The sequence below is a fragment of the Triticum aestivum genome, chromosome 7D, assembly GCF_018294505.1.
Source record: "Triticum aestivum cultivar Chinese Spring chromosome 7D, IWGSC CS RefSeq v2.1, whole genome shotgun sequence".
Taxonomy (NCBI): Eukaryota; Viridiplantae; Streptophyta; class Magnoliopsida; order Poales; family Poaceae; genus Triticum; species Triticum aestivum.
In genome coordinates, this window is record NC_057814.1 from 93,916,502 (window position 1) to 93,942,029 (window position 25,528).

The 25,528-nt window shown below is 45.7% G+C and overlaps 1 protein-coding gene across 1 annotated transcript; it reads left to right on the plus strand.

Moving 5' to 3' along the window:
* Nucleotides 1-22,062: 22,062 nt before the first annotated feature.
* LOC123168287 (uncharacterized) lies at nucleotides 22,063-25,312 on the plus strand. The gene is made up of 14 exons (XM_044586157.1): nucleotides 22,063-22,166; nucleotides 22,258-22,352; nucleotides 22,447-22,569; nucleotides 22,685-22,792; nucleotides 22,882-22,962; nucleotides 23,067-23,185; nucleotides 23,290-23,391; nucleotides 23,495-23,611; nucleotides 23,684-23,737; nucleotides 23,834-23,900; nucleotides 24,008-24,061; nucleotides 24,201-24,275; nucleotides 24,806-24,838; nucleotides 24,959-25,312. The coding sequence occupies exons 2-14, from the start codon at nucleotides 22,263-22,265 to the stop codon at nucleotides 25,061-25,063; spliced, it is 1,128 nt and encodes a 375-aa protein (XP_044442092.1). The 5' UTR covers nucleotides 22,063-22,166; nucleotides 22,258-22,262; the 3' UTR covers nucleotides 25,064-25,312.
* The last annotated feature ends 216 nt before the right edge of the window (nucleotides 25,313-25,528 follow it).

Below are 25,528 nucleotides of genomic sequence, written 5' to 3' on the forward strand. Positions count from 1 at the left end.
TGCAAGCACCTCCGGATTGTATTCTTCATATTATCTCGGCAGAAATTCCTGCCTTTCATTAATAAATAGAGACGAGTTTTCAAAAAAAAAGCACAAACGATGAGATCCTTGAGACAGCGCCAAATGTCGTAGATCAGGCGTCAAAGTTTCCTTTTTTAGGATCGCACGAGGTGATCACGTCGTAGATCAAGCGTGGAAGTTGGAGGTGCTCTCGGCGTGGAAGTTGCGTTCTGCGCTGTTGTTTCCATTATTACTTTGGGCCTCTCAAGTATAAAGCCCAGCACATACCTGAGGCCCCATTGGTTTTGGGGGCCCGGGGTGGCCGCCACTCCCCCCCCCCCCGGGGGGCCTGGATGACACAGTCTCAGGGCATCTCAAACGCTGATCAGCAAACCGGACACCGAATCCATTCGTGGATATAGATGTGGGAGGCGGCCGTCCAATGTTATCCACATACATTGCAAAATTAGTTTAAACGAATTTGACGAAATTCACCAAACAAGTCAGATTTCATTAAAGTTCGGGCATAATTAACATAAAAAAGTTGAAATTTCGACTGCTAGGAAAAAACCCTGAACCAACCACTTTGTATGTGTGGCCGCCCCGCCCTGCAGCACTGCCTTCATCGTTCGTGCCGCCGCCATCGTCATCATCCCTCTAGCGTCGGAAGGGTGCCGGAGGGCCGTGGCAGCCTCCTCGTGCGTCGTGCAAAGGGCCACCACAACCAATGCCGATGGCGCCCGTGGAACTCTGGCGGCAGCCTTGACCCTCCCGGCATTGGCGGAGGAGTCGCTAAGTGACCACTCCTCCCTGATCTTGGCGAGCTCGCCATCAAGGCGACGGTGCCACCTAGCAGCGGTCTCTGCGGTGGTGACGAAGCGATCGAGAGCCCACGCAGTGGCGTGGTTGGGGTCTTCGCGGGCGCATTTCGGTGACTTGTCGGACTTTGCGAACGCGGAGCGGTGTTGCGCCGGTCGTACCGCGCATTGGTCTTAGTGGTCTCTTTCTCCAGCCGGAGTGCCTTCACATTTTTGCACTGGAGGCTCCTAGCATCTATCTTCGTCGTGGTCAGCGAACGGCGCATGACCGCGCGGAGGAGATGCTCCTCCCGGTAGACGGGGACGGATCGGGCGTGTGGGCGGGAAGACCCGGTCCGCTGCCGCTCGCGGTGGGCGGCCTTCGCCTCCGATTCTGGCATCCGCATCCTCATGGGAATGAGCACCCAGCACTACTCGGGAGGAGCTGCGAAAGAGGGGAAAGGGATATGGCCGCCCTGTTCTGGATCTGGAGCGGTGCAAAGGGCGATAGGCAAGCCCTCTGGGTCACATTGCCCAGGAGGAGCTAGTGGCTGACGCCACGGAGCTCGACCTCCCGCTAGTGTCCAGTCGCGATCGTTCGATGGCGATGCGGAGCGCGAGCTCCTCGTCATCTGGCGTGTCACTACTGGAGCTTGAGTCCTCCTCCTCACAACGTCGTCCCAGTCCATGGGTCCGGTGATGCGGAGCATCCTACGGACATCACCATGTCAAGAGTCCATTTGGCAAGTGACACGTGCGACATCTACTTCACACACATAAAGCTGAATCATCTCCTTTACACGTGTTCACTTGACCCCTTCGAGGATGGTATACTACTTGACACCCCTCTCGTGTGCATGCATAGGTATTGTCGGAACCCTATGGACGTCGAGGAGGAGTGCAAGCGCCAAGGAACACCTACACCATCCGCGAGGGAAGCATGGAAGAGAAGACGGAAGAAGCGGATCAGCCAAGTCCGGGATGAGCGGTACTACCGCCCACACCAAGCGGTACTACCGCCTACAAGTGGTACTACCGCCCGATGTCCGGTACTACCGCACCGCCTGTGTGCGCAGCCGCGGGCCTTTGGCCATGTATCCCTTTCCCACTTACCCCTTGGCGGCTTAGACTATAAATAGACCACCTCCACCTCCTTTCTAGGGATAGCTAAGAATAGACACAAATCATAGAGCTTAGCTTCTGTACCTCCCCTTGTGGGATTCCTCTTGAGAGAGAAGACTCCATTGGAGTACAAGACCTCCTCTTGGAGAAGCTCCTTTTGGAGATCAAGCCCTCCTCTTGGAGAAGGATCCCCATCATAGGATCATCAAGACCTCATCTCCTTTGGATTTGGGATCAACTTTACCTTGTATCTTTCCCTTTGTTGTTCTTGTACCTTTGTGGATCTTGTGTGATTGTGAGTCTAGTGGATGTGTGATTGGACTTGTTCTTGAGTGTTTTTCTCTCTTGTGTTATCTTGTTCTTGGGGATTCCCCCTCCAATTCGTGAAAGATCTCCACTTAGGGTTCCACCCTACAACATCTTGGTATCAGAGCCATGGTTTCTCACGAAATTGGAGCCCCCCTTCTTGTTTGCTAGCCTATTTTTGTTGTGTTCTTCCCCAATTTCGAAAATCCTCACCAAAAATAGCCCCAATTTTTTTTTGTGATTTGTTGGTTTGATGATGTTTTGTTGATTTTGATCCATGGATTCGCTTGGTTTCGAGTGGATCTAGCATCTCCCCAAGTTTCCCCACTTTCCATCCACGAAATTCGTCAAATTTTCCCCCCGAAATCATCCATTTCCGCCCCAAAACCGCGCCCCGATTCAATCTGTGAATTTTCCCGACACCAGCCGTACTACCGCCCCCTCCTAGCGGTACTACCACCCTTCCAAGCGGCACTACCGCCCCTCCCAGAGCCAGATTATGCGAAAAAACCCGACACGAGCGGTACTACTGCCCATCCCAAGAGGTACTACCGCTTACAAGCGGTACTACCGCCCTTCCAAGCGGTACTACCGTCCCTCCCAGTTTCAGCGTTCCGAGTTTCACCGTTTTGGCCATAACTAATTCATCCGGAGTCTGTTTTTGACGTTCTTTAGCTCGTTTTGAAGCTATTGACATCCCCCTTCCCACAAAAATACCACCACCATCATTTGACTCCATCAAAGTTTCCAAAAATGGAAAGTTTGCTTAGGGCTTCCAACAAAACTTCCGCAAAACCACCATAGCCTTCCGCAACCTAACCCAATTTGTTCCCCATAGCATTAGTGGTTGTTTGAGTTGCGATTCGAGTCTCCTAAGGTGTTTAGGCTACTTAGGGACGATTGCTTCTTCATCAACCACCACCTTACCTTCCGCATAGGCTTGACCACCATACACTTTGACATTTGCCTTTGGAGATTTTGAGTTTGCGGTTTTTACCGTTTCCTAAGGTATTTCGGCTACTTAGGGACGAGTCTCCATCATCTTGGTATATACAACACCGCCACTCATCATCGCAAAGGACGGTAACCTCGACGACACCATTGTATATTACCCTTGCAATTGCATTGATAACCCCTAGCCCATTTTGCGTCACTTGCCTATCAAGACTAGCCATTTGAGTATTGCCGGCAATGTTACTTGTGGACATTAGTGATCATCGATCTACACCGCCCATTGCATAAATACCATATCATCTTGGTATCATCATATCATCCCTTGTGTCACAAGATTGTTCCCGCATATACACAATTGCTATCATGGTTTGTGCATTGTGCAATAGTGGCCATACAAAAAAAAGAAACAAAAGAATAAGCTTTTAAGCAAGAGAGAAAGAGTAAAGAAGCTTGTAAGCAAGAGCCATAGCATCATACCACATTGCACATAAGATTGTCATATCCGATCATCTTGGATCATCTTGAGAGAAACACCGGGAACCATACATACATAGCATACTTGGGATAGAAAGTTTATCCATTTTGCATCGTATAGGTTGTGCACAAGTGTCGTGTCCGCCTATTGAGCAATCGTGCTAGCGTCTCTCTTGAGTTGTGCAACACGAGCGTTTTCCGTGGATTCCACATTTTCAGCTCATTCCTTGGTTGCACGACCCCATTTATCTATCCGTGTGTGTGTTTCCGTGTGCCACATATTGCTATTGGTCTACTTGTTTCACTTGCGAATTTGTGAATCTTTTTCAACATTATTGACTCTTGCTAACATTTTGCATCAAATTTTTGTGCCACTATCCTCACCGAGCTACTCCATAAGCTTTAGTTTGTAGGTGTGAGTGAACAAGTCCGGTACCAATTCCACTATTCTTTCATCTCACATTGAGTGAAACGAGATACATCCTCAACTTTGGGAAAAGGTAACTTGGTATTGTTTATTTCATTTCCTACTCACCTCTACTCGAGTCTTGTGATGGATTGGCAAGGCATTTCACCTTCGGTCTACAACAACAACGACGAGTTCGATGCCATGAACAACAACTTCGACGCCAAGATGCAAGCTCAAATGGAGGAGATCAAAGCCCACATCAAGTCCTACAAGCGATCTTCCTCATCTTCGAGAAGACGCTCAAGAGCACATGCTTCCGAGCTACCATCTTCGGCAAGATCACATCGGCATCAACACCATCACCAACAAGAACGTGAAGGTCAAGAGCTCAACACCAACAACCGCTCAATGACTTCACCATTTCCTTTGGCATCTTTGCCAAGCGACTTCAAGGCATCTTCGCCTACGGACATACGGCATCTTCGCCAACAAGCACCTCAAGACTACGCTCAAGATAAGCAACACAAGCTCAAGTCCGCGACTTCCACGAGCTACTACGACCTCGACATCAACCACGCGATTCCTTTCTATGGGACTCAAGAACCCGAGGAGTGTCTCGAGTGGGAGCGCCTAATGGACGACTACCTCACGCTACATCAAGTTCCTCCCGAAGAACAAGTGAAGTGCGCCTCAAGAAACTTCCACGACTACGCCTCGACATGGTGGCTTCACACACCTTCGGACGGCTACGACATGAGTTGGCCCAAGACGAAGAGAGCTTTGCGGCGAGAATTCGTGCCTCCAACCTACACGGAACAACTTTGACGCCAATTGGAGAACACCATCCAAGGATCCAAGTCCATCGACAAGTACTTCAAGGAGATGAAGAATGCCTTGCGACGAGCCGGCATGGACGACCCCATTTCGATGAAGTTCCACTTCATGATGGGATTGAACAACGACATCTCCAAGACTATCTTCCTCGAGAACTACAAGTCCTTCGACGACAACTACATTGGTGCTCTCAAGGCGGAACAAGAACTCATGAAGGCAAAGGCTTCTCGACCCCAAGCACACTTCTCGAAGACCAAGCTCCCACACGACGAGCATGAGGCTAGTACCACCATGATGTCCAAGCCCGACGAGCTCCAAGACGATGCTCCCAAGTTCGACTTCGCCGCCATCCCTCTTTGTGGCATTGATGATGACGAGTCTACTTCGACTCTTTTTCAAGACGGTGCGGCAACGTGTACGACTACGGAGAACCTCTAGGACCAAGCTTCGGAGGCGAGCGACAAGGTGGCGAGCAAGGATGATGCTTCCATCTTTGGAGGCAAGAGTGATGATGTGCCACCTTCGGCCTTCATCCAGGGCGACGATGACGAGATGATCAAGCATGGGATTTTCCCTTCGGTCATGGAGGAGAGCGATGATGTGCCATCTTCGGCCTTCATCCACGGCGACGACTATGAGATGATTGAGCATGGGATTTTCCCTTCGACCACGGCGACATATGATGACTTGAGTGATTCTAGCCACCATATTGAGAGTGAGAGTGACTTCACCACTAGCCCCATATATGATGAGTTGCCCCAATTCCCATGTGAGGAGAGCCACAACCCCCACCACTTGAGTGCGATGAGTGACTCCACCATACGTGAGATTGAGTGCACCTATTTTGAGGGAGTGCGTGAACCACCACATAGAGAGAGTGAGATAGTTGATAGGTCTCATGAGGCCATTTGCATTTCTAACAACTTGACCTCTACCTCTATTGTGTCTTCTCATTTGGTGCTAGGTCCCATATATGATGACGTGCCGATTCGCGATGACTTCGTCCTCCCTTTCGACAAGCGATGGCCATGGTGGAATATGATGCACCCCCACATGGTTCCATCAAGATGAAGATGACCACCATTTGGTCTTTCACACCTCACCTACACCACTTGTGTGGAATGAACTAGGTAACATAGGTGAAGGTGATGCTCTAGTCCCACTAGTGGACATTCTTGACATTGATTGCTTGCATGATGTTGATACCCCTATTGCCATGCTTCATGCTAGTATGATTTCCCCATGTGATGATTTACCCATTTATGATGAGTATGATGATTGCCATGTGGAGTCTATTAGTTGTGATGCCATGTTACATAGGATTTCTTGTGATAATTCTTTAGGTCACATCATGTTTGACAATCCGCTTGACTTGTCATATGCTATGCATGAGATTAATCATATGTCAAATTTGCAATATCATCGTAGTGACTATGCATATGCCATTAAAATGAACCCAATTTGCACAAATGGCATAGATGACAAGCCCATGGTTATTGGCATTTGTTTTTCTTGTGATGACATTGATATGCTCCCTTTGCATCATTTATCTAATATGCCATGCCATGACCACCTAGCTTCGGATATGCATTGTTTTGGATGTTGTCCATTTTCTCGATATGATGTTTCCATTTTTGCTCATGAGGAGACCCCCATAGTTTCCTCGTACATTTTAGGAGATTTTGATTCATCCCATCCATTGCATGATCCTCATACTTATGGGCACAATATGCTTCCCATGAATAAACATGCTATTTGATGTGCCATATAATTGTATGCTCAATTTGTGTCCCCATCATGTCATACATAATAACTATTCTTTCATGATGGATGACATGTTCTTATACCATGCATCAAATTTGTTTGAGCGATGCTTATCTTGTGCTAATTCACATGTGCACATACACATCATGATGGATGATGTGTTCATCTACCATGTGCATACGTTCTTTGTTTTGTTGTGTGCATGTGTAGGATACTTGGACTTTGTGTCGACTTCCACGTCACGTGAGTTGACCATTCGAGCTCTTGAAAGTGAGCCTCATACATTCTACCACGGCGCGCTTCTACACCGCTTTTGCTTGTGTTTCGGCATTGTGAAGGACGCCAAGGACATGCTTTCAAGGTGATATCATTCTCTTTTGAGAACCTTCAAACCATGAGCATGGATATTGCGGATCATACTACTTGTGTTGCTTGCACCATGAGACTTATTATTCATCTTGGACCACTTGATTGCACACTTGTTAGAGATCTTGCTTCGACTTGTCATTTTCACCGTTCCATGCATCATGATATATATGCCTTGTGTGTTGCATCCAATCCTTGGATTACTTGTTCCTCTCACATGTTTGGTTGCAACAATGTCATCACTTCACACATGCCATGTCCCATTGATTGCTACATGCTTGACTTGATTGCCTCACACATAATGAACAATTGCTCTTTCTATTGTGTTGAGTGCCATACTATCTTCACTATACCCTATGCACATTATGCTTGGATTGTCTTGCACTTGTCCCATGTGATTAGACACTTCATTTTACTTGGTGTTGTGAATGATTCTTATGCCTACCATAGACCATTTGTTGAGCGCTTTATGCATGATTGCTATGACCTTGAGGTAGATGCGTATTCTCTTGTCAAACATATTCGCATCTCTACCTCATATTTACATGCTTGTCCCCATGATATATTTGCTTGTGCTCAATTCATATGCTTACATGCCATGACACAATCCCTTGTCACACCATATGCTTTGCATGATGATGACACTTGTTGGGTGAATCACCGCTTGAATGCTTGGTTTTGCACTAACGCTAACCACATTTATTTTTCCAAGTGTTTGTTGTCCTTGCTCATTTTGAAGGAATCACTAGACGGTGCGACATTGGAGAGTGCCAGCTTCAAGCTTAAAGATGATGATTACTTGGTGAACGTCCACTTCTACACGGTGAAGCCATCTCTTTCCCATGGTGATTTGGTTTTCGATCCGAGGTCGGATCTTTCCCAAGGGGGAGGGGATGATGCGGAGCATCCTACGGACATCACCATGTCAAGAGTCCATTTGGCAAGTGACACGTGCGACATCTACTTCACACACATAAAGGTGAATCATCTCCTTTACACGTGTTCACTTGACCCCTTCGAGCATGGTATACTACTTGACACCCCTCTCGTGTGCATGCATAGGTATTGTCGGAACCCTACGGACGTCGAGGAGGAGTGCAAGTGCCAAGGAACACCTACACCATCCGCGAGGGAAGCATGGAAGAGAAGACGGAAGAAGCGGACCAGCCAAGTCCGGGATGAGCGGTACTACCGCCCACACCAAGCGGTACTACCGCCTACAAGCGGTACCGCCCGATGTCCGGTACTACCGCCCCGCCTGTGTGCACAGCCGCGGGCCTTTGGCCATGTATCCCTTTCCCACTTACCCCTTCGCGGCTTAGACTATAAATAGACCACCTCCACCTCCTTTCTAGGGATAGCTAAGAATAGACACAAATCATAGAGCTTAGCTCATGTACCTCCCCTTGTGGGATTCCTCTTGAGAGAGAAGACTCCATTGGAGTACAAGACCTCCTCTTGGAGAAGCTCCTTTTGGAGATCAAGCCCTCCTCTTGGAGAAGGATCCCCATCATAGGATCATCAAGACCTCATCTCCTTTGGATTTGGGATGAACTTTACCTTGTATCTTTCCCTTTGTTGTTCTTGTACCTTTGTGGATCTTGTGTGATTGTGAGTCTAGTGGATGTGTGATTGGACTTGTTCTTGAGTGTTTTTCTCTCTTGTGTTCATCTTGTTCTTGGGGATTCCCCCTCCAATTCGTGAAAGATCTCCACTTAGGGTTCCACCCTACAACATCAAGTCTCGCTCTTGGAGTCGTTGCCTCACCTGGCCATGGTGGAGGGGACGAGAGAGATTGGGAGAGGAAGAGGAGGAGACAGGAGAAGAGCGGATAGGACGAGAGGACTGGGAGGAGTGGGGTTTGACTAGGTTTCGTCGGACCGACTGGATATTTATGGGGACAGTGATGGGGCTGCGTGGGCCATAGCGGGCCAATCTAACATGGCGGCGGTGTCCGGACGCATCCGAGCCTCCCATATCCACTTCACATATGAGACGAATATGGGGTTGTCGGACAACCCAGGCATTTGGGCTATTTGTGGGGAGCAGGATTGGGTGTTTTTTTGTCTGGACAGTGACCTGCCAGCCCATCTGGGCGTTTGTGGTGGATTTGAGTGCTCCAATTCTTTTTTTAGGTATAAAGCAAAGCTTTATTGCTTACGTGTACGTGATCAGGATTAACACACCAAGCCTCACGATGACACGGTCTAAGGGCACCTCAAACGCTGATCAGCAAACCGGACACCACATCCATTCGTGGATATGAATATGGGAGGCGGCCGCCTAATGTTATCCACATACATTTCAAAATTAGTTTAAACAAATCTGACGAAATTTATCAAATAAGTCAGATTTTATTAAAGTTCGGAAATAATTTACATAAAAAAGTTGATATTTCGACCGTTTAACAAAATAGTAGGAAAAAAACCAAATCCATATACTGAATGACCACTTTGTACGTGTGGCCGCCCTGCCCTGCTGCACTGCCGTCACCGTTCATGTCGTCGTTGTCGTCATCCTTCCACAGCTGGAGGGCTGTGGCAGCCTCCTCCAGCGTTGTGCGAAGGACCACCGCGACCAATGCCAATGGCGCCCGCGGAACTCTGGCGGCGGCCTTGACCCTGCCGGCATTGGCGGAGGAGTCGCTAAGCGACCACTCATCCCTGATCTTGGCAAGCTCCCGTCTAGGCGACGGTGCCACCTGGTGGTGGTCTCCACGGTTGTGACAGAGCGATCGAGGGCCAACGCAGCGGTGAGGTCGGGATCTTCGCGAACTGATAACCCACAAGTATAGGGGATCGCAACAGTTTTCGAGGGTAGAGTATTCAACCCAAATTTATTGATTCGACACAAGGGAAGCCAAAGAATATTCTCAAGTATTAGCAGTTGAGTTGTCAATTCAACCACACCTGGATAACTTAGTATCTGCAGCAAAGTATTTAGTAGCAAAGTAATATGATAGTAGTGGTAACGGTAACAAAAGTAACGGTAGCAAAAGTAATGTTTTTGGTGTTTTGTAGTGATGGTAACAGTAACAACGGAAAAGTAAATAAGCAAAGAACAATCGGTAAAATGCTCATAGGCATTGGATCGGTGATGGAGAATTATGCCGGATGCGGTTCATCATGTAACAGTCATAACATAGGGTGACATATAACTAGCTCCAATTCATCAATGTAATGTAGGCATGTATTCCGAATATAGTCATACGTGCTTGTGGAAAAGAACTTGCATGACATCTTTTGTCCTACCCTCCCGTGCAGCGGGGTCCTAGCGGAAACTAAGGGATATTAAGGCCTCCTTTTAATAGAGTACCGAAACAAAGCATTAGCACATAGTGAATACATGAACTCCTCAAACTATGGTCATCACCAGGAGTGGTCCCGATTATTGTCACTTCGGGGTTGCCGGATCATAACACATAGTAGGTGACTATAGACTTGCAAGATAGGATCAAGAACTCACATATATTCATGAAAACATAATAGGTTCAGATCTGAAATCATGGCACTCAGGACCTAGTGAGAAGCATTAAGCATAGCAAAGTCATAGCAACATCAATCTCAGAACATAGTGGATACTAGGGATCAAACCCTAACAAAACTAACTCGATTACATGATAGATCTCATCCAACCCGTCACCGTCCAGCAAGCCTACAATGGAATTACTCACGCACGGCGGTGAGCATCATGAAACTGGTGATGGACGATGGTTTATGATGACGACGGCGACGGATTCCCCTCTTCGGAGCCCCGAACGGACTCCAGATCAGCCCTCCCGAGAGGTTTTAGGGCTTGGCGGCGGCTCCATATCGTAAAACGCGATGAATTCTTCTCTCTGATTTTTTTCTCCCCGAAAGCAAATATATAGAGTTGGAGTTGAGGTCGGAGGAGCTCCAGGGGGCCCACGAGGTAGGGGGCGCGCCCTAGGGGGGGCGCCCCCCACCCTCGTGGCTAGGGTGTGGGCCCCCTGGTCTTCATCTTTTGCAAGGATTTTTTATTATTTCCACATAGACGTTCCGTGGAGTTTCAGGTCATTCCGAGAACTTTTATTTCTGCACATAAATAACACCATGGAAAGTCTGCTGAAAACAGCGTCAGTCCGGGTTAGTTCCATTCAAATCATGCAAGTTAGAGTCCAAAACAAGGGCAAAAGTGTTTGGAAAAGTAGATACGACGGAGACGTATCAACTCCCCCAAGCTTAAACCTTTGCTTGTCCTCAAGCAATTCAGTTGATAAACTAAAAGTGATAAAGAAAAACTTTTACAAACTCTGTTTGCTCTTGTTGTCGTAAATATGTAAAGCCAGCATTCAAGTTTTCAGCAAAGATTATGACTAACCACATTCACAATAACTCTCAGGTCTCATGTTTACTCATATCAATGGCATAATCAACTAGTGAGCCATAATAATAAATCTTGGATGACAACACTTTCTCAAAACAATCATGATATGATATAACAAGATGGTATCTCGCTAGCCCTTTCTGAGACCGCAAAACATAAATGCAGAGCACCTTTAAAGATCAAGGACTGACTAGACATTGTAATTCATGGTAAAAGAGATCCAGTCATAGTCATACCCAATATAAATTAATAGTAATGAATGCAAATGACAGCTGTGCTCTCCAGCTAGTGCTTTTTAATAAGAGGGTGATGACTCAACATAAAAGTAAATAGATAGGCCCTTCACAGAGGGAAGCAGGGATTTGTAGAGGTGCCAGAGCTCAGTTTTGAAATAGAGATAAATAATATTTTGAGCGGCATACTTTCATTGTCAACATAGCAACCAAGAGATGGCGATATCTTCCATGCTACACACATTATAGGTGGTTCCCAAACAGAATGGTAAAGTTTATACTCCCCCTCCACCAACAAGCATCAATCCATGACTTGCTCAAAACAACTAGTGTCTCCAACTAGCAACAGTCCCAAGGGGAGTTTTGTGTGCAATTATTTTGATTTAGTTTGCATAAAGCATGGGACTGGGCATCCAGGTGACCAGCCATTTTCTCGTGAGTGAGGGCGGAGTCCACTCCTCTTGAGAATAACCCGCCTAACATGGAAGATAAGGGCAGCCCTAGTTGATACATGAGCTATTCGAGCATACAAAACAGAATGTTTATTTGAAGGTTTAGAGTTTGGCACATACAAATTTACTTGGAACGGCAGGTAGATACCGCATATAGGAAGGTATAGTGGACTCATATGGAATAACTTTGGAGTTTAAGGGATTGGATGCACAAGCAGTATTCCCGCTTAGTACAAGTGAAGGCTAGCAAAAGACTGGGAAGCGACCAACTAGAGAGCGACAACATTCATGAACATGCATTAAAATTAATAAACATTGAGTGCAAGCATAAGTAGGATATAATCCACCATGAACATAAATATCCTGAAGGCTATGTTGATTTGTTTCAACTACATGTGTGAACATGGGCCAAGTCAAGTCACTTAAATCATTCAAAGGAGGATACCACCCCACTATACCACATCACAACCATTTTAATAGCATGTTGGCACGCAAGGTAAACCATTATAACTCATAGCTAATCAAGCACGGCATAAGCAACTATGATCTCTAATTGTCATTGCAAACATGTTTATTCATAATAAGCTGAATCAGGAACGATGAACTCATCATATTTACAAAAACAAGAGAGGTCGAGTTCATACCAGCTTTTCTCATCTCAGTCAGTCCATCATATATCTTCATAATTGCCTTTCACTTGCATGATCGAACGATGTGAATAATAATAAGAGTGCACGTGCATTGGACTAAGCTGGAATCTGCGAGCATTCAATAAACAGGAGAAGACAAGGAAATATGGGCTCTTGGTTAAATCAACAATAATGCATATAAGAGCCACTTCAACAATTTAATCATGGTCTTCTCCTATCGACCCCCAAAGAAAAGAAAAGAAATAAAAGCTATTTACATGGGAAAGCTCCCAACAAGCAAAAGAAGAACAAGAAATCTTTTTGGGTTTTCTTTTTAATTATTACTACTACAGCAAGAAAAGTAAACTAACTAAAAGCTACACTAATTTTTTTTTCTTAAAGTTTATTAAACACACAAGAAGAAAGCAGGAAAAAGAAAATAAACTAGCATGGATATTACAGTGAAAGAGTATGAGCACCGACATCTAGCAATGAGTGTGTGAACATGAATGTAATGTCGGTGAGAGATACGTACTCCCCCAAGCTTAGGCTTTTGGCCTAAGTTGGTTTATTGCCAAGGATGGCCTGGCGGATATCCATAGTTGTAGCTGGGGTCGTACTGAGATGAAGAGGACTCTGACTGCCACTGGCTGGCAGTCATCTCCGGATCCCAAAAGTAATCAGACTATCGTGGAGGCTCAAATTGTGGTTCCGGCTCTGGGGCTGGTGTAGGGTTCCGGTAAGCGTAAATGGCCGCCCACGGAACGAGATACGGGCCTTCAGATAAATTAAACAAGGAAGGAGCAGGCAAGGTAATAGTCTCAGGGTGATGTTTATCAAAGAACAATTTGTATTTAAGCTCCCCTTCCTTATTCTTAACAATAAAGTCATGCGCTAACATACTCTTATAATCTAATTAAGCATTGGGCAGCAATTTTTCTTCTTTCTCATAGAGCCTAATAGGTATGTTATAATGTGCAGCTAGGCGTGAAGCATAAATACCTCCAAAGATGGGACCCTTAGTACGGTTCAGACTTAACCGTTTAGCAATAATACCGCCCATACTAGCAGTGTTATCGGAATATAAACCGTGGAGCAAAATGATAGTATCAGGAACACTAAGGTTTCCACAGTTTCCACGACCAATCAGGCAACGACTAAAAAATATGGCAAAGTAGCGTAAAACAGGAAAATGTATGCTAGTGATTCTTGCATCGGAACCTTCCTAGTTTCCCCTATAGTAATAGTTTCAATAAACCCCTCCACATCTTTACGATGTGGTTCATCTAAGGTACCCTCGAAGGGTATTTTGCAAACCTTGCAAAATTCATCTAGTGACATCTTCTTAACAACATCATATAAATGAAACTCTACTGAAGGAGGTGATTCCTTAGGAAAATAGTAGAAGTTTTGCACAAAAGTATTGGTGAGTAAGAGATACTGATGACGTTGGTCGCGGAGGAAGTCGGTGAGGCCAGCATTCTCAGCCAATGAATAGAAATCATCATAAATCCCGGCTTTTCTCAAGAAATCATCGGAAGGCCATTCACACGGCCGGACCTCCGCGGTGCGAGGCAAATTATATTTGGGCCTCTATGCTTCTTCATTTTGCTTTTCCTTCGAGCTTCGGCTCGATGAGCCCCTCAAAAAATCTCTTCATTATTTTCTGAAATATTCTGAAATTTTTAGTAACTTCAAACAAAAGTGAACCAAACTCAATAAAATTGATAGCAACTACTCCTACAAGTGCCTAGAGACTATATCATGCATTAGAACTACTTGGAACCATATAAATTTGACATGCAAGCTCAAGAACATGGTCACCTAGGCAGCACAAATTTGCAATGAATAAAGCACTAGAAGAAAAACTAATTGGACCAATGGAGGAGTCACATACCAAGGAACAATCTCTCCAAGCAGTTTTCCGAGAGGTGCTTTGAGCAAGGAGATCGAAAATCGCAGCAAAATGAGCTAGAACTCGTGCTTGAGCTGGATATTGGTGTTTGTGGGAGGAAGAAGGAGTGTATGGGTGCAGGAATAAGTGGAGGAGGGCCACTGTGGGCCCACGAGGCAGGGGGCGTGCCCTGGGGGGTAGGGCGCGCCCTCCACCCTCGTGGCCAGGTGCTTGCCCATCCTGCTGTGTTCTCAGTGCCAGATATTCTCAAAAATTCTAGAAAAAATCATATTCCATTTTCAGGGCATTTGGAGAACTTTTATTTTCGGGGTATTTTTATATTGCACGGATAAATCAGAAAACAGACAGAAAAATACTATTTTTTACTTTATTTCAACTAAATAACAGAAAATAGAAAGAGGGTACAGAAGGTTGTGCCTTCTAGTTTCATCCATCTCATGCTCATAAAAAAGAATCCACTAACAAGGTTGATCAGGTCTTGTTAATAAACTCATTCCGAATAACATGGAACCGGAGAAATTTCGAATAACACTATGTTACCTCAACGGGGATATGCACATCCCCAATAATAAGAATATCATATTTCTTCTTGACTGTAGGAAGAGGAAATTCAAAACCTCCAAATATAATCGATGGAATTTTTCCAATAGAATTTATACTATGAACTTGAGGTTGTTTCCTCGGAAAGTGTACCGTATGCTCATTACCATTAACATGAAAAGTGACATTGCCTTTGTTGCAATCAATAACAGCCCCTGCAGTATTCAAAAAGGGTCTTCCAAGAATAATAGACATACTATCGTCCTCGGGAATATCAAGAATAACAAAGTCGGTTAACATAGTAACGTTTGCAACCACAACAGGCACGTCCTCACAAATACCGACAGGTATAGAAGTTGATTTATCAGCCATTTGCAAAGATATTTCAGTAGGTGTCAACTTATTCAAATCAAGTCTACGATATAAAGAGAGAGGCATAACACTAACACCGGCTCCAAGATCACATAAAGCAGTTTTAACATAGTTTCTTTTAATGGAGCATGGTATAGTTGGTACTCCTGGATCTCGTAGTTTCTTTGGTATTCCACCCTTAAAAGTGTAATTAGCAAGCATGGTGGAAATCTCAGCTTCCAGTATCTTTCTTTTATTAGTAACAATATCTTTCATATACTTAGCATAAGGATTCATTTTGAGCATATCAATTAATCGCATACGTAAAAAGATAGGTCTAATCATTTCAGCAAAGCGCTCAAAATCCTCATCATCCTTTTTCTTGGATGGTTTGGGAGGAAAAGGCATGGTTTTCTGAACCCATGGTTCTCTTTCTTTACCATGTTTCCTAGCAACAAAGTCTCTCTTATCATAACATTGATTCTTTGATTGTGGGTTATCAAGATCAACAGCAGGTTCAATTTCTACATCATTGTCATTACTAGGTTGAGCATCATCATGAACATCTTCATTAACATTTTCACTAGGTTCATGTTCATTACCAGATTGTGTTTCAGCATCAAAAATAGAGATATCATTTGGATTCTCAAGTGGTTCAGCAATAGGTTCACTAGAAGCATGCAAAGTCCTATCATTTTTCTTTTTCTTCTTTTTAGAAGGACTAGGTGCATCTATATTATTTCTCTGAGAATCTTGTTCAATTCTCTTAGGGTGGCCTTCAGGATACAAAGGTTCCTGAGTCATTCTACCAGTTCTAGTAGCCACTCTAACAGCATAATCATTTTTCTTCCTATTCATTTCATTGAGCAAATCATTTTGAGCTTTAAGTACTTGTTCTACTTGAGTGGTAACCATAGAAGCATGTTTACTAATGAGTTTAAGTTCACCTCTAACATTATCCATATAATCACCCAAGTGTTCAATCATATAAGCATTTTGTTTTAATTGTCTACCAAAATAAGAATTGAAATCTTCTTGCTTAACCATAAAGTTATCAAACTCATCCAAGCATTGGCTAGCAATTTTAGTAGGAGGGATTTCAGCTTTATCAAATCTATAGAGAGAATTTACCTTTACTACCTGTGTAGGGTTATCAAGACCATGAGGTTCTTCAGTAGGTAATGGATTAAGATCATATGTTTCTTCAACAGGCGGTAAATTAAGACCATGTATTTCTTCAATAGGAGGTAAATTCTTAACATCTTCAGCTTTAATACCTTTTTCTTTCATAGATTTCTTTGCCTCTTGCATATCTTCAGGACTGAGAAATAGAACACCTCTTCTCTTCGGAGTTGGTTTAGGAATAGGCTCAGGAAGTGTCCAATTATTTTCATTTGTCAACATATTATTCAATAGAATTTCAGCTTCATTCGGTGTTCTTTCCCTGAAAACAGAACCAGCACAACTATCCAGGTAATCTCTGGAAGCATCGGTTAGTCCATTATAAAAGATATCAAGTATTTCATTTTTCTTAAGAGGATGATCAGGCAAAGCATTAAGTAACTTGAGAAGCCTCCCCCAAGCTTGTGGGAGACTCTCTTCTTCAATTTGCACAAAGTTGTATATTTCCCTCAAAGCAGCTTGTTTCTTATGAGCAGGGATATATTTAGCGGAGAAGTAATAAATCATATCCTGGGGACTACGCACACAACCAGGATCAAGAGAATTAAACCATATCTTAGCATCACCCTTTAATGAGAACGGAAATATTTTAAGGATATATAGGTAGCGAGATTTCTCATCATTAGTGAACAGGGTGGCTATATCATTTAATTTAGTAAGATGTGCCACAACAGTTTCAGATTCATAGCCATGAAAAGGATCAGATTCAACCAAAGTAATTATATCAGGATCAACAAAGAATTCATAATCCTTATCGGTAACACAGATAGGTGAAGTAGCAAAAGCAGGGTCAGGTTCCATTATAGCATTAAGAGATTGCTGATTCCATTTAGCTAATAACCTCTTGAGCTCATATCTATCTTTGCAAGCTAAAATAGCTAAAGAAGCTTCTTTATCAAAAACATAACCCTCTGGAATAACAGGCAAGTCTTCATCATCACGTTCATCAATATAATCAATTTCAATAATTTCTTTCTCTCTAGCCCTAGCAATTTGTTCATCAAGAAATTCACTAAGTGGCATAGTAGTAACAAGCATAGAAGTAGTCTCATCATAAGTATCATGCATAGCAGAAGTGGCATCATCAATAACATGCGACATATCAGAACGAATAGCAGAAGCAGGTTTAGGTGTCGCAAGCTTACTCAAAACAGAAGGTGAATCAAGTGCAGAGCTAGATGGCAGTTCCTTACCTCCCCTCGTAGTTGAGGGATAAATTGTTGTCTTAGCGTCTTTCAAGTTCTTCATAGTGACCAGCAGATATAAATCCCAAGTGACTCAAAGAATAGAGCTATGCTCCCCGGCAACGGCGCCAGAAAATAGTCTTGATAACCCACAAGTATAGGGGATCGCAACAGTTTTCGAGGGTAGAGTATTCAACCCAAATTTATTGATTCGACACAAGGGGAGCCAAAGAATATTCTCAAGTATTAGCAGTTGAGTTGTCAATTCAACCACACCTGGATAACTTAGTATCTGCAGCAAAGTATTTAGTAGCAAAGTAATACGATAATAGTGGTAACGGTAACAAAAGTAACGGTAGCAAAAGTAATGTTTTTGGTGTTTTGTAGTGATGGTAACAGTAACAACGGAAAAGTAAATAAGCGAAGAAAAATATGTAAAGAGCTCGTAGGCATTGGATCGGTGATGGAGAATTATGCCGGATGCGGTTCATCATGTAACAGTCATAACATAGGGTGACACAGAACTAGCTCCAATTCATCAATGTAATGTAGGCATGTATTCCGAATATAGTCATACGTGCTTATGGAAAAGAACTTGCATGACATCTTTTGTCCTACCCTCCCATGGCAGCGGGGTCCTAGCGGAAACTAAGGATATTAACGCCTCCTTTTAATAGAGTACCGGAACAAAGCATTAGCACATAGTGAATACATGAACTCCTCAAACTATGGTCATCACCGGGAGTGGTCCCGATTATTGTCACTTCGGGGTTGCCGGATCATAACACATAGTAGGTGACTATAGACTTTCAAGATAGGATCAAGAACTCACATATATAAATGAAAACATAATAGGTTCAGATCTGAAATCATGGCACTCGGGCCCTAGTGAGAAGCATTAAGCATAGCAAAGTCATAGCAACATCAATCTCAGAACATAGTGGATACTAGGGATCAAACCCTAACAAAACTAACTCGATTACATGATAGATCTCATCCAACCCATCACCGTCCAGCAAGCCTACGATGGAATTACTCACGCACGGCGGTGAGCATCATAAAATTGGTGATGGAGGATGGTTGATGATGACGACGGCGACGGATTCCCCTCTCCGGAGCCCCGAACGGACTCTAGATCAGCCCTCCCGAGAGGTTTTAGGGCTTGAGGGCGGCTCCGTATCGTAAAACGCGATGAATTCTTCTCTCTGATTTTTTTCTCCCCGAAAGCAAATATATAGAGTTGGAGTTGAGGTCGGAGGAGCTCCAGGGGGCCCACGAGGTAGGGGCGCGCCCCCCACCCTCGTGGCTAGGGTGTGGGCCCCCTGGTCTTCATCTTTTGCAAGGATTTTTTATTATTTCCAAATAGACGTTCCGTGGAGTTTCAGGTCATTCCGAGAACTTTTGCATCTGCACATAAATAACACCATGGAAAGTCTGCTGAAAACAGCATCAGTCCGGGTTAGTTCCATTCAAATCATGCAAGTTAGTGTCCAAAACAAGGGCAAAAGTGTTTGGAAAAGTAGATATGACGGAGACGTATCACGAACCCATTTCGGTGACGTATTGGACTTTGCGAACGCGGAGCGGCGTTGGGTCGGTCGTACCGGGCATGTTGCCTCGCTGCGTGCTACTCCTCGGAGACGACGACCCTCGAGTCCGAGGGACCGCCGTAACCGCCTCCTGCGAGGTTGTAGAGGATGCGGCCCCGCGCCTTCGTGATCACGGGTGGCAGCTCCTCCTTGACGGGGCGGCAATTGCGGCAAGGCGGGCCCCTCAATCCGGGCGTACCTGCCTCGTTGACATGCCGAAGTGGGGATGCCGACTCCCACCTCACGCGGACATGTAGCGGGGATGGTGGCTCCTCCTTGACGTGCGCTGACGATGGTGGAGACGAGCCCATCTGACGGAGTGGTCACTCCGTCATGATCTCCATTTGACAGACGAATTCTTCGTTTGTCGGAGCGGCCTCCGCGAGGAGACAGGGCCGGTCTGCGGTTGCTGGTCCTCCTCGTCGTGGATAAGATGATGATCTCCTCCTTGCCGGAGGAGCCGGCCGCCGTGGTTGTCGAGTGGCCCAGAGAGCGAGGGTGGCAGCGCCAAGAACTACTTGATGAAGAGCTCCCACTGCCATCGCCTACCGATGCGAAGAACCATGACTTCGGCATCACCGCTGGGGTTGGCGGGGCTCAGAGAGGATGAGGGGTGGAGAGGAGGAGGGGCTCGGATAGGACGAAGTGCGGATGGGCAACACCGGCGCACGGCTTAAATAGCCGTGGCCAGGCAAGTCGAAGCGCCGGTTAGCCCGCTTCAATGCGGTGCAACCGTTAGTGTTGGTTTCGCAGGACGCAGCGTCCGCATTGAAGCGGCAACGCCCGAGAGGTCATGTTCGTCAGCGTCATCCTCATGTCTATTCACATCAAGCAGCATCAATGTCGGCCGCTGCATGCTCTCGTGTCAGCCTGAATGCAGTGTGGCAAGCGCCGCATGCGTACGGTGAAAAGTGCAGAAGAGACGGCTGAGATTTTTTGGGTGGGCCACAGTCGTCAGAGCGGTCAGGACGCCCACAAAGCCCCAGTTTGTCTCGGATTTGCGGGAAAAAATGCATCCGGACCCGTCGACGAAGCGATGCAGGTCCGGGTTAGATGGTGCAACACATCCGGACCGCTATGTCCGGACAATCATGGCTGGTTTAAAGGTCCAAGTTAGAGATGCCCTAACCATGAGAGCTCCGGTTCTATATGCTCTAAGAGCATCTCCAACAGCCGCGCAACGCGCCGCGCGCTAAAAGTCAGAATACAACGCCGGGTTAGCCAGCTTTTGCGCATGGCGGTGCGCTGGCTCCAGCGGCCGCCGCAAATTAAAGCGCGCCCACGCCGCTCCAGCAGGCGCGCTATATTTCATCAGTTTTTTCCTACTACGATTCGATACATATTTGGTTTCGTAGATAGTTCTCTTACTACTACTACTTGTCCGACTCAAACTCTGTCTCGGTGATATCCTCCTCCGACGTCGGAGCGTAGGCGTCAAGGAACCGCTCGTCGCCGGAGTTCTAGGAGGACGCATCTCCTAGCGCTTCGTTGTATTTAGCGGCCGCCTTCCGCGTTCGCTTCTCCTCGCGATAGTCGGCTCGCTCCTCCCTCCTCTTCGCCCTCTTCGCCCTCCTCTGGGCGAAGAATTGTTCCTCGTTGGTGTCTTCCGTGAAGCGATGGCTCCACAGCGCCATGGCTTGCTCGTCCATCTCGGCCAGCCTGAGACGATGCTCCCGCCTCCGGTGCTTGCGACGATCCTCGTCGGTGAGAAGCCGCGGGAAAGGCGCCAACTCCTGTGCCCGCTCCCGCGTCGCCACGTCGGCGAAGTTCATGTCCTGACGGGACCGCAGGAAGCGCCACGCCGCAGCGTTGTACGCGCGGGCGCCCTCCTGGGCGGTGTCGAAGGTTCCGAGACGGAGCCGCATGCCGCCGGCCCGACCGAATCTCGGCGGAGTAGGTGCCGGACGGACGCACGCGGACGCCGCGGTAGCCCGTACCTCCACGCCGGCGAGGCGGCATGGTGGCGCGGTGGTGGCGTGTCGGCGGCAGAGGGCGATTGAGAGATGAAGAGAGCGCTAGAGGGCGCTGCAATTTATAGGCGCGCTGAACGTGGAGCGCCAAATGTAGCGCGCGCAATCTTTTCCCGCGCGCTAGTTTCCCGCCACCGCTGGAGCGCGCGAAAACGTCCCGCGCGCGCTAAAAAGTCAATTTACCGTGTGCGCATCTTTTGACGCGGCTGTTGGATGCTCTAATAAAAAAGTAACCATCACGTTAACGCTGCCGAAACCACAAACGTATTTATACGTCACACCATGTCTATCATGCGGGCACTCCAAGGAACAGGCGCCGCCTGCTGCTCACATTACCCAAATCAGAGGCACGATCATCGTCGCCGATGTGTAAATTACAGAGTCATTGGTCTATCACCGGCTCCTAAACCAGGCAGGCTCCACACCATGCCGTATATGAGCTCATCTTCTCCAGATTAGCTTCCATTTTGCTTCCATATGATCCAACCAGGACTGCTTTTTGAGGGAAGTCAACTGCGCATATGCTCTGGATGCGCGTCTAAGGCAGACTACCGATCTTTTCCTCCTCCCTACTCCACCATGTTCCTTCGGATCAAAGACACGCGCTGGCTACAGAGTCGTCGTCGTCCTCGGGCAGTAGATCGTAATAATATCATGGCATAAATCGCACCAGAAGAAATTTCTCTGTTCTTCCTGCCCTTCCTGCCCGCGCCCGAAGCAGAGGCCGTCATCGATCGATATCGATCTTGTAAGTGTCTGCCTTGTAGAACCAGAATCTTGTTACATATATAAATTCGTGTTCATTCTTAAAATTTCCGAGGTGACTGTAATATATGCAGTGAGGATGAGATTAGTCCCGGTTCTGTTGGCGTTACCCATGGTGTTGTTGGGGTTCGTCCTCGGCTTTTCTTTCCCGGCATCGATGACGCCCAATGTATGATAAGAAACAGCAAATGTTTTTATCTTGGTATATTTGCTTCAAATTAACTTGGCATCATGATAGTAAGATTGGTCATGTATGTATGCAGCTTCAGTGCGGCGTACTGCCTTGGAGTGGCAGCACCAACTCCAGCTCCAGTGACAGCTTCCTGGGGAGACTGTGGGCACCATTACTCAGAAACAGCAGTAGCACCTCAAATGCCACTTCAGGGGTACATTACATGCATACTTGCTGTTCTGAACTTTCAGAAACAATCCAGTTTGAACTTTGTGAAGAATTAACAGTACATGTTTGCAGATGATCTAAACAAATCTGCATTTCTGCAGATTGTGAATGTTGCAAGGAAGCCTGAAGGCGCAGGGAGGTTACCGCCGGGCATCGTGGTCTCGGAGTCCGATCTTCACCTGCGCCGGCTATGGGGATCCCCTACGAAGGTCTTTCTCGCCTTCTCTGAACCCTGAATTCGTGTCTCAATTCTAGCTAAGCTTACTCTGAATAACTTGTTGCGGTGTGCGATGCGCAGGACACGCCGGTTCGAAAGTACCTCCTGACAATGGCGGTAGGGTACAAGGAAAGGGCCAATGTCAATGCAACTGTTCAAAAGGTAATTAAGAAGGAACCAAGAAGTGGTTTCTGAACTTTGATCAATACTAGTACTTGACTTTTACATAATAACGGTCAGATGACACTGGACTGCACATAACGCAGTTCTCGGACAACTTCGACGTGGTGCTGTTCCACTACGACGGCCACACGACGGAGTGGGACGACGAGTTCCAGTGGTCCAAGGAGGCCGTTCATGTCAGCGCCAGGAAGCAGACCAAATGGTGAGAGCACCGTGCCTGTCTCCAACATTTTCGTTCTTCAGTCATTAGTCCCGGCAATCTTCAGACATTTCTGACCTGCAATGTCTGAATGATGATTGACGAAGGTGGTTCGCCAAGAGGTTCCTTCACCCGAGCATCGTGGCGCCGTACGACTACGTCTTCCTGTGGGACGAGGACCTCGGCGTCGACAACTTCACCGCCGAAGCGTAGGATCATCGCCGATCATCCATGTCCATTCGTGTGGCTGCTTTCTGAATCTAGCTAGCTCTGAAATTTGATCATTGAGAGACTGTGGGCGGGCGGTTGCAGGTACATCAACATCGTGAAGAAGCACGGGCTGGAGATCTCGCAGCCGGGGCTGGACGCCACCAAGGGGCACAAGGCGTACGACGTCTCCGTCAAGAGAAACTCCGGCGAGGTGCACAAGTAAGCATGCACGCTGATTCTGCATTCCATATGATGATTAATTAATCTGGCATGCATGCTTGAACGACACAGGACGGATGCAGGGGGGGAGAAGTGCCCCGACGTGCACCAGCGGCCGTGCAGCGGGTAATCGATCATCATCAACACAAGTTCTTCACCTTGTGTCAGGTGTATGAAAATCTTATAAGTTACTAAGATGAAGAAGCATGCATGCATGGGCAGGTTCGTGGAGGTGATGGCGCCAGTCTTCTCAAGGGATGCTTGGAGATGCGTGTGGCATATGATCCAGGTTGATTTTGTTCGTTGCTCATAGTTAATTCTGGATTATTATTTGAACCACCTTTAATTTTGTCTCAAACTAAAATGAAGAACTTATTATTTATTTATTTATTTCAGAATGATCTGGTTCATGGATGGGGTCTCGACTTCAACTTCTGGAGATGTGTCGACGTACGTAATTACTTGACCAGAGATACATGCAGCATTTTTATAGATTCACTGAAGAACGCTTGAGTTATCCAGAAAATCGCTTTGAAAAATTGTGCACACCTGACATGGCTCACTTTTTTTTCCTGTTTTTAACTGGCAGGACCCTGAAGAGCAATTTGGCATCGTGGACGCACAGTATGTTGTCCATCATGCAGTTCCCACACTCAGAGATCAGGTAACGTAACTTTACCAAGTGCTTGCCTACACAGATTCAAACTCGAGTCGGCCGAGAGACATCATGGCGCTCTTACCACGAGGCCAGGAACCCATCCACGCGTTTTGATTGAGTTGCATCCCTTTTTCCCGCAAGAAAGTTTTTTTTTAAAGGGTGAATTTGTTTGGCTTAAAATGGAGAATCAAGAGAATAAAAACACAACGAGCATCAAGAGGCCGCAAGAAAGATACTGTATTATGGAGCTTAAAGCATGTTCATTTGGAAAGATGTTTAGCAAAATATATTGAATTTTCACTGCGTAGGAAGGATTGTACTGCTGTGTCTTCCTGACTGAGCACTGATAATTAAAAGGTGCTGATATAATATTTATCAAGCACAAAGTCATACATCACAAATTGTTTAAGCAACTTACTACACCACAACCACTTAAAGCATGAACATTTTACATATGAAGCATATCTTGCGTGCGTGGCATGCTCTCAGATGCGCTCTTTTAATTTTTCTGTGTTACTCCCTCGATTGGCATGCAGGGTAACGGAGAAAAGCAAGGAAGCAGGGCTAAGGTATGCAGATATGTACATTTAATTTTTTTATACAAATATTGACATTACATAGTACTAATTGATTAAGGTAACACAATATATTTCATGAGAATATTAATTGTTGTTATGCTTGATGCGTAGGTGAAAGACCGGCAATACGAGGAGATGCACGCCTTTGACTCAAGAATGGATAATGCTGACAAGGAGCTGGCCAACTCTACCGCTAGATCATCATCCCAGCCCTAAAGTAGTTTCCGTATTGGTTAGTTACACAAGGAGTACTGCACATTCAGATAATATAGTTGACTAAACACTAAGAAAACACCACTGGTTTTGTTAATGATCTACAACGGACCGAGAGGGGGTTGAGATGAGACCATTTTATTTTATTTTTATTTTCCATTATTGGATTCATTGTTGTACATTTGCTTTTTATTGGCATGAAGCGTTTATTTGCAACACTTTGTATTATTGAACACTAATAAGTGGTATTTTTGTTAACATACAGTTTTTGGTGATTATATATAGGTTCCAAGCCGGTTTTTTTTACGGTTTTGGGAACCTTATGTAAGGTTCTTAAACAGCTTTTTTTCTGTTTCTTTTTTGTTTTCTCGTATTCTTTTTCCTTTTTTTTATTTTCTTTCATTTTCCATTTTATTTTTCAACAATTCAGAAACTTAAACATGTTCGCATTTTTATTTTTTCATTAAA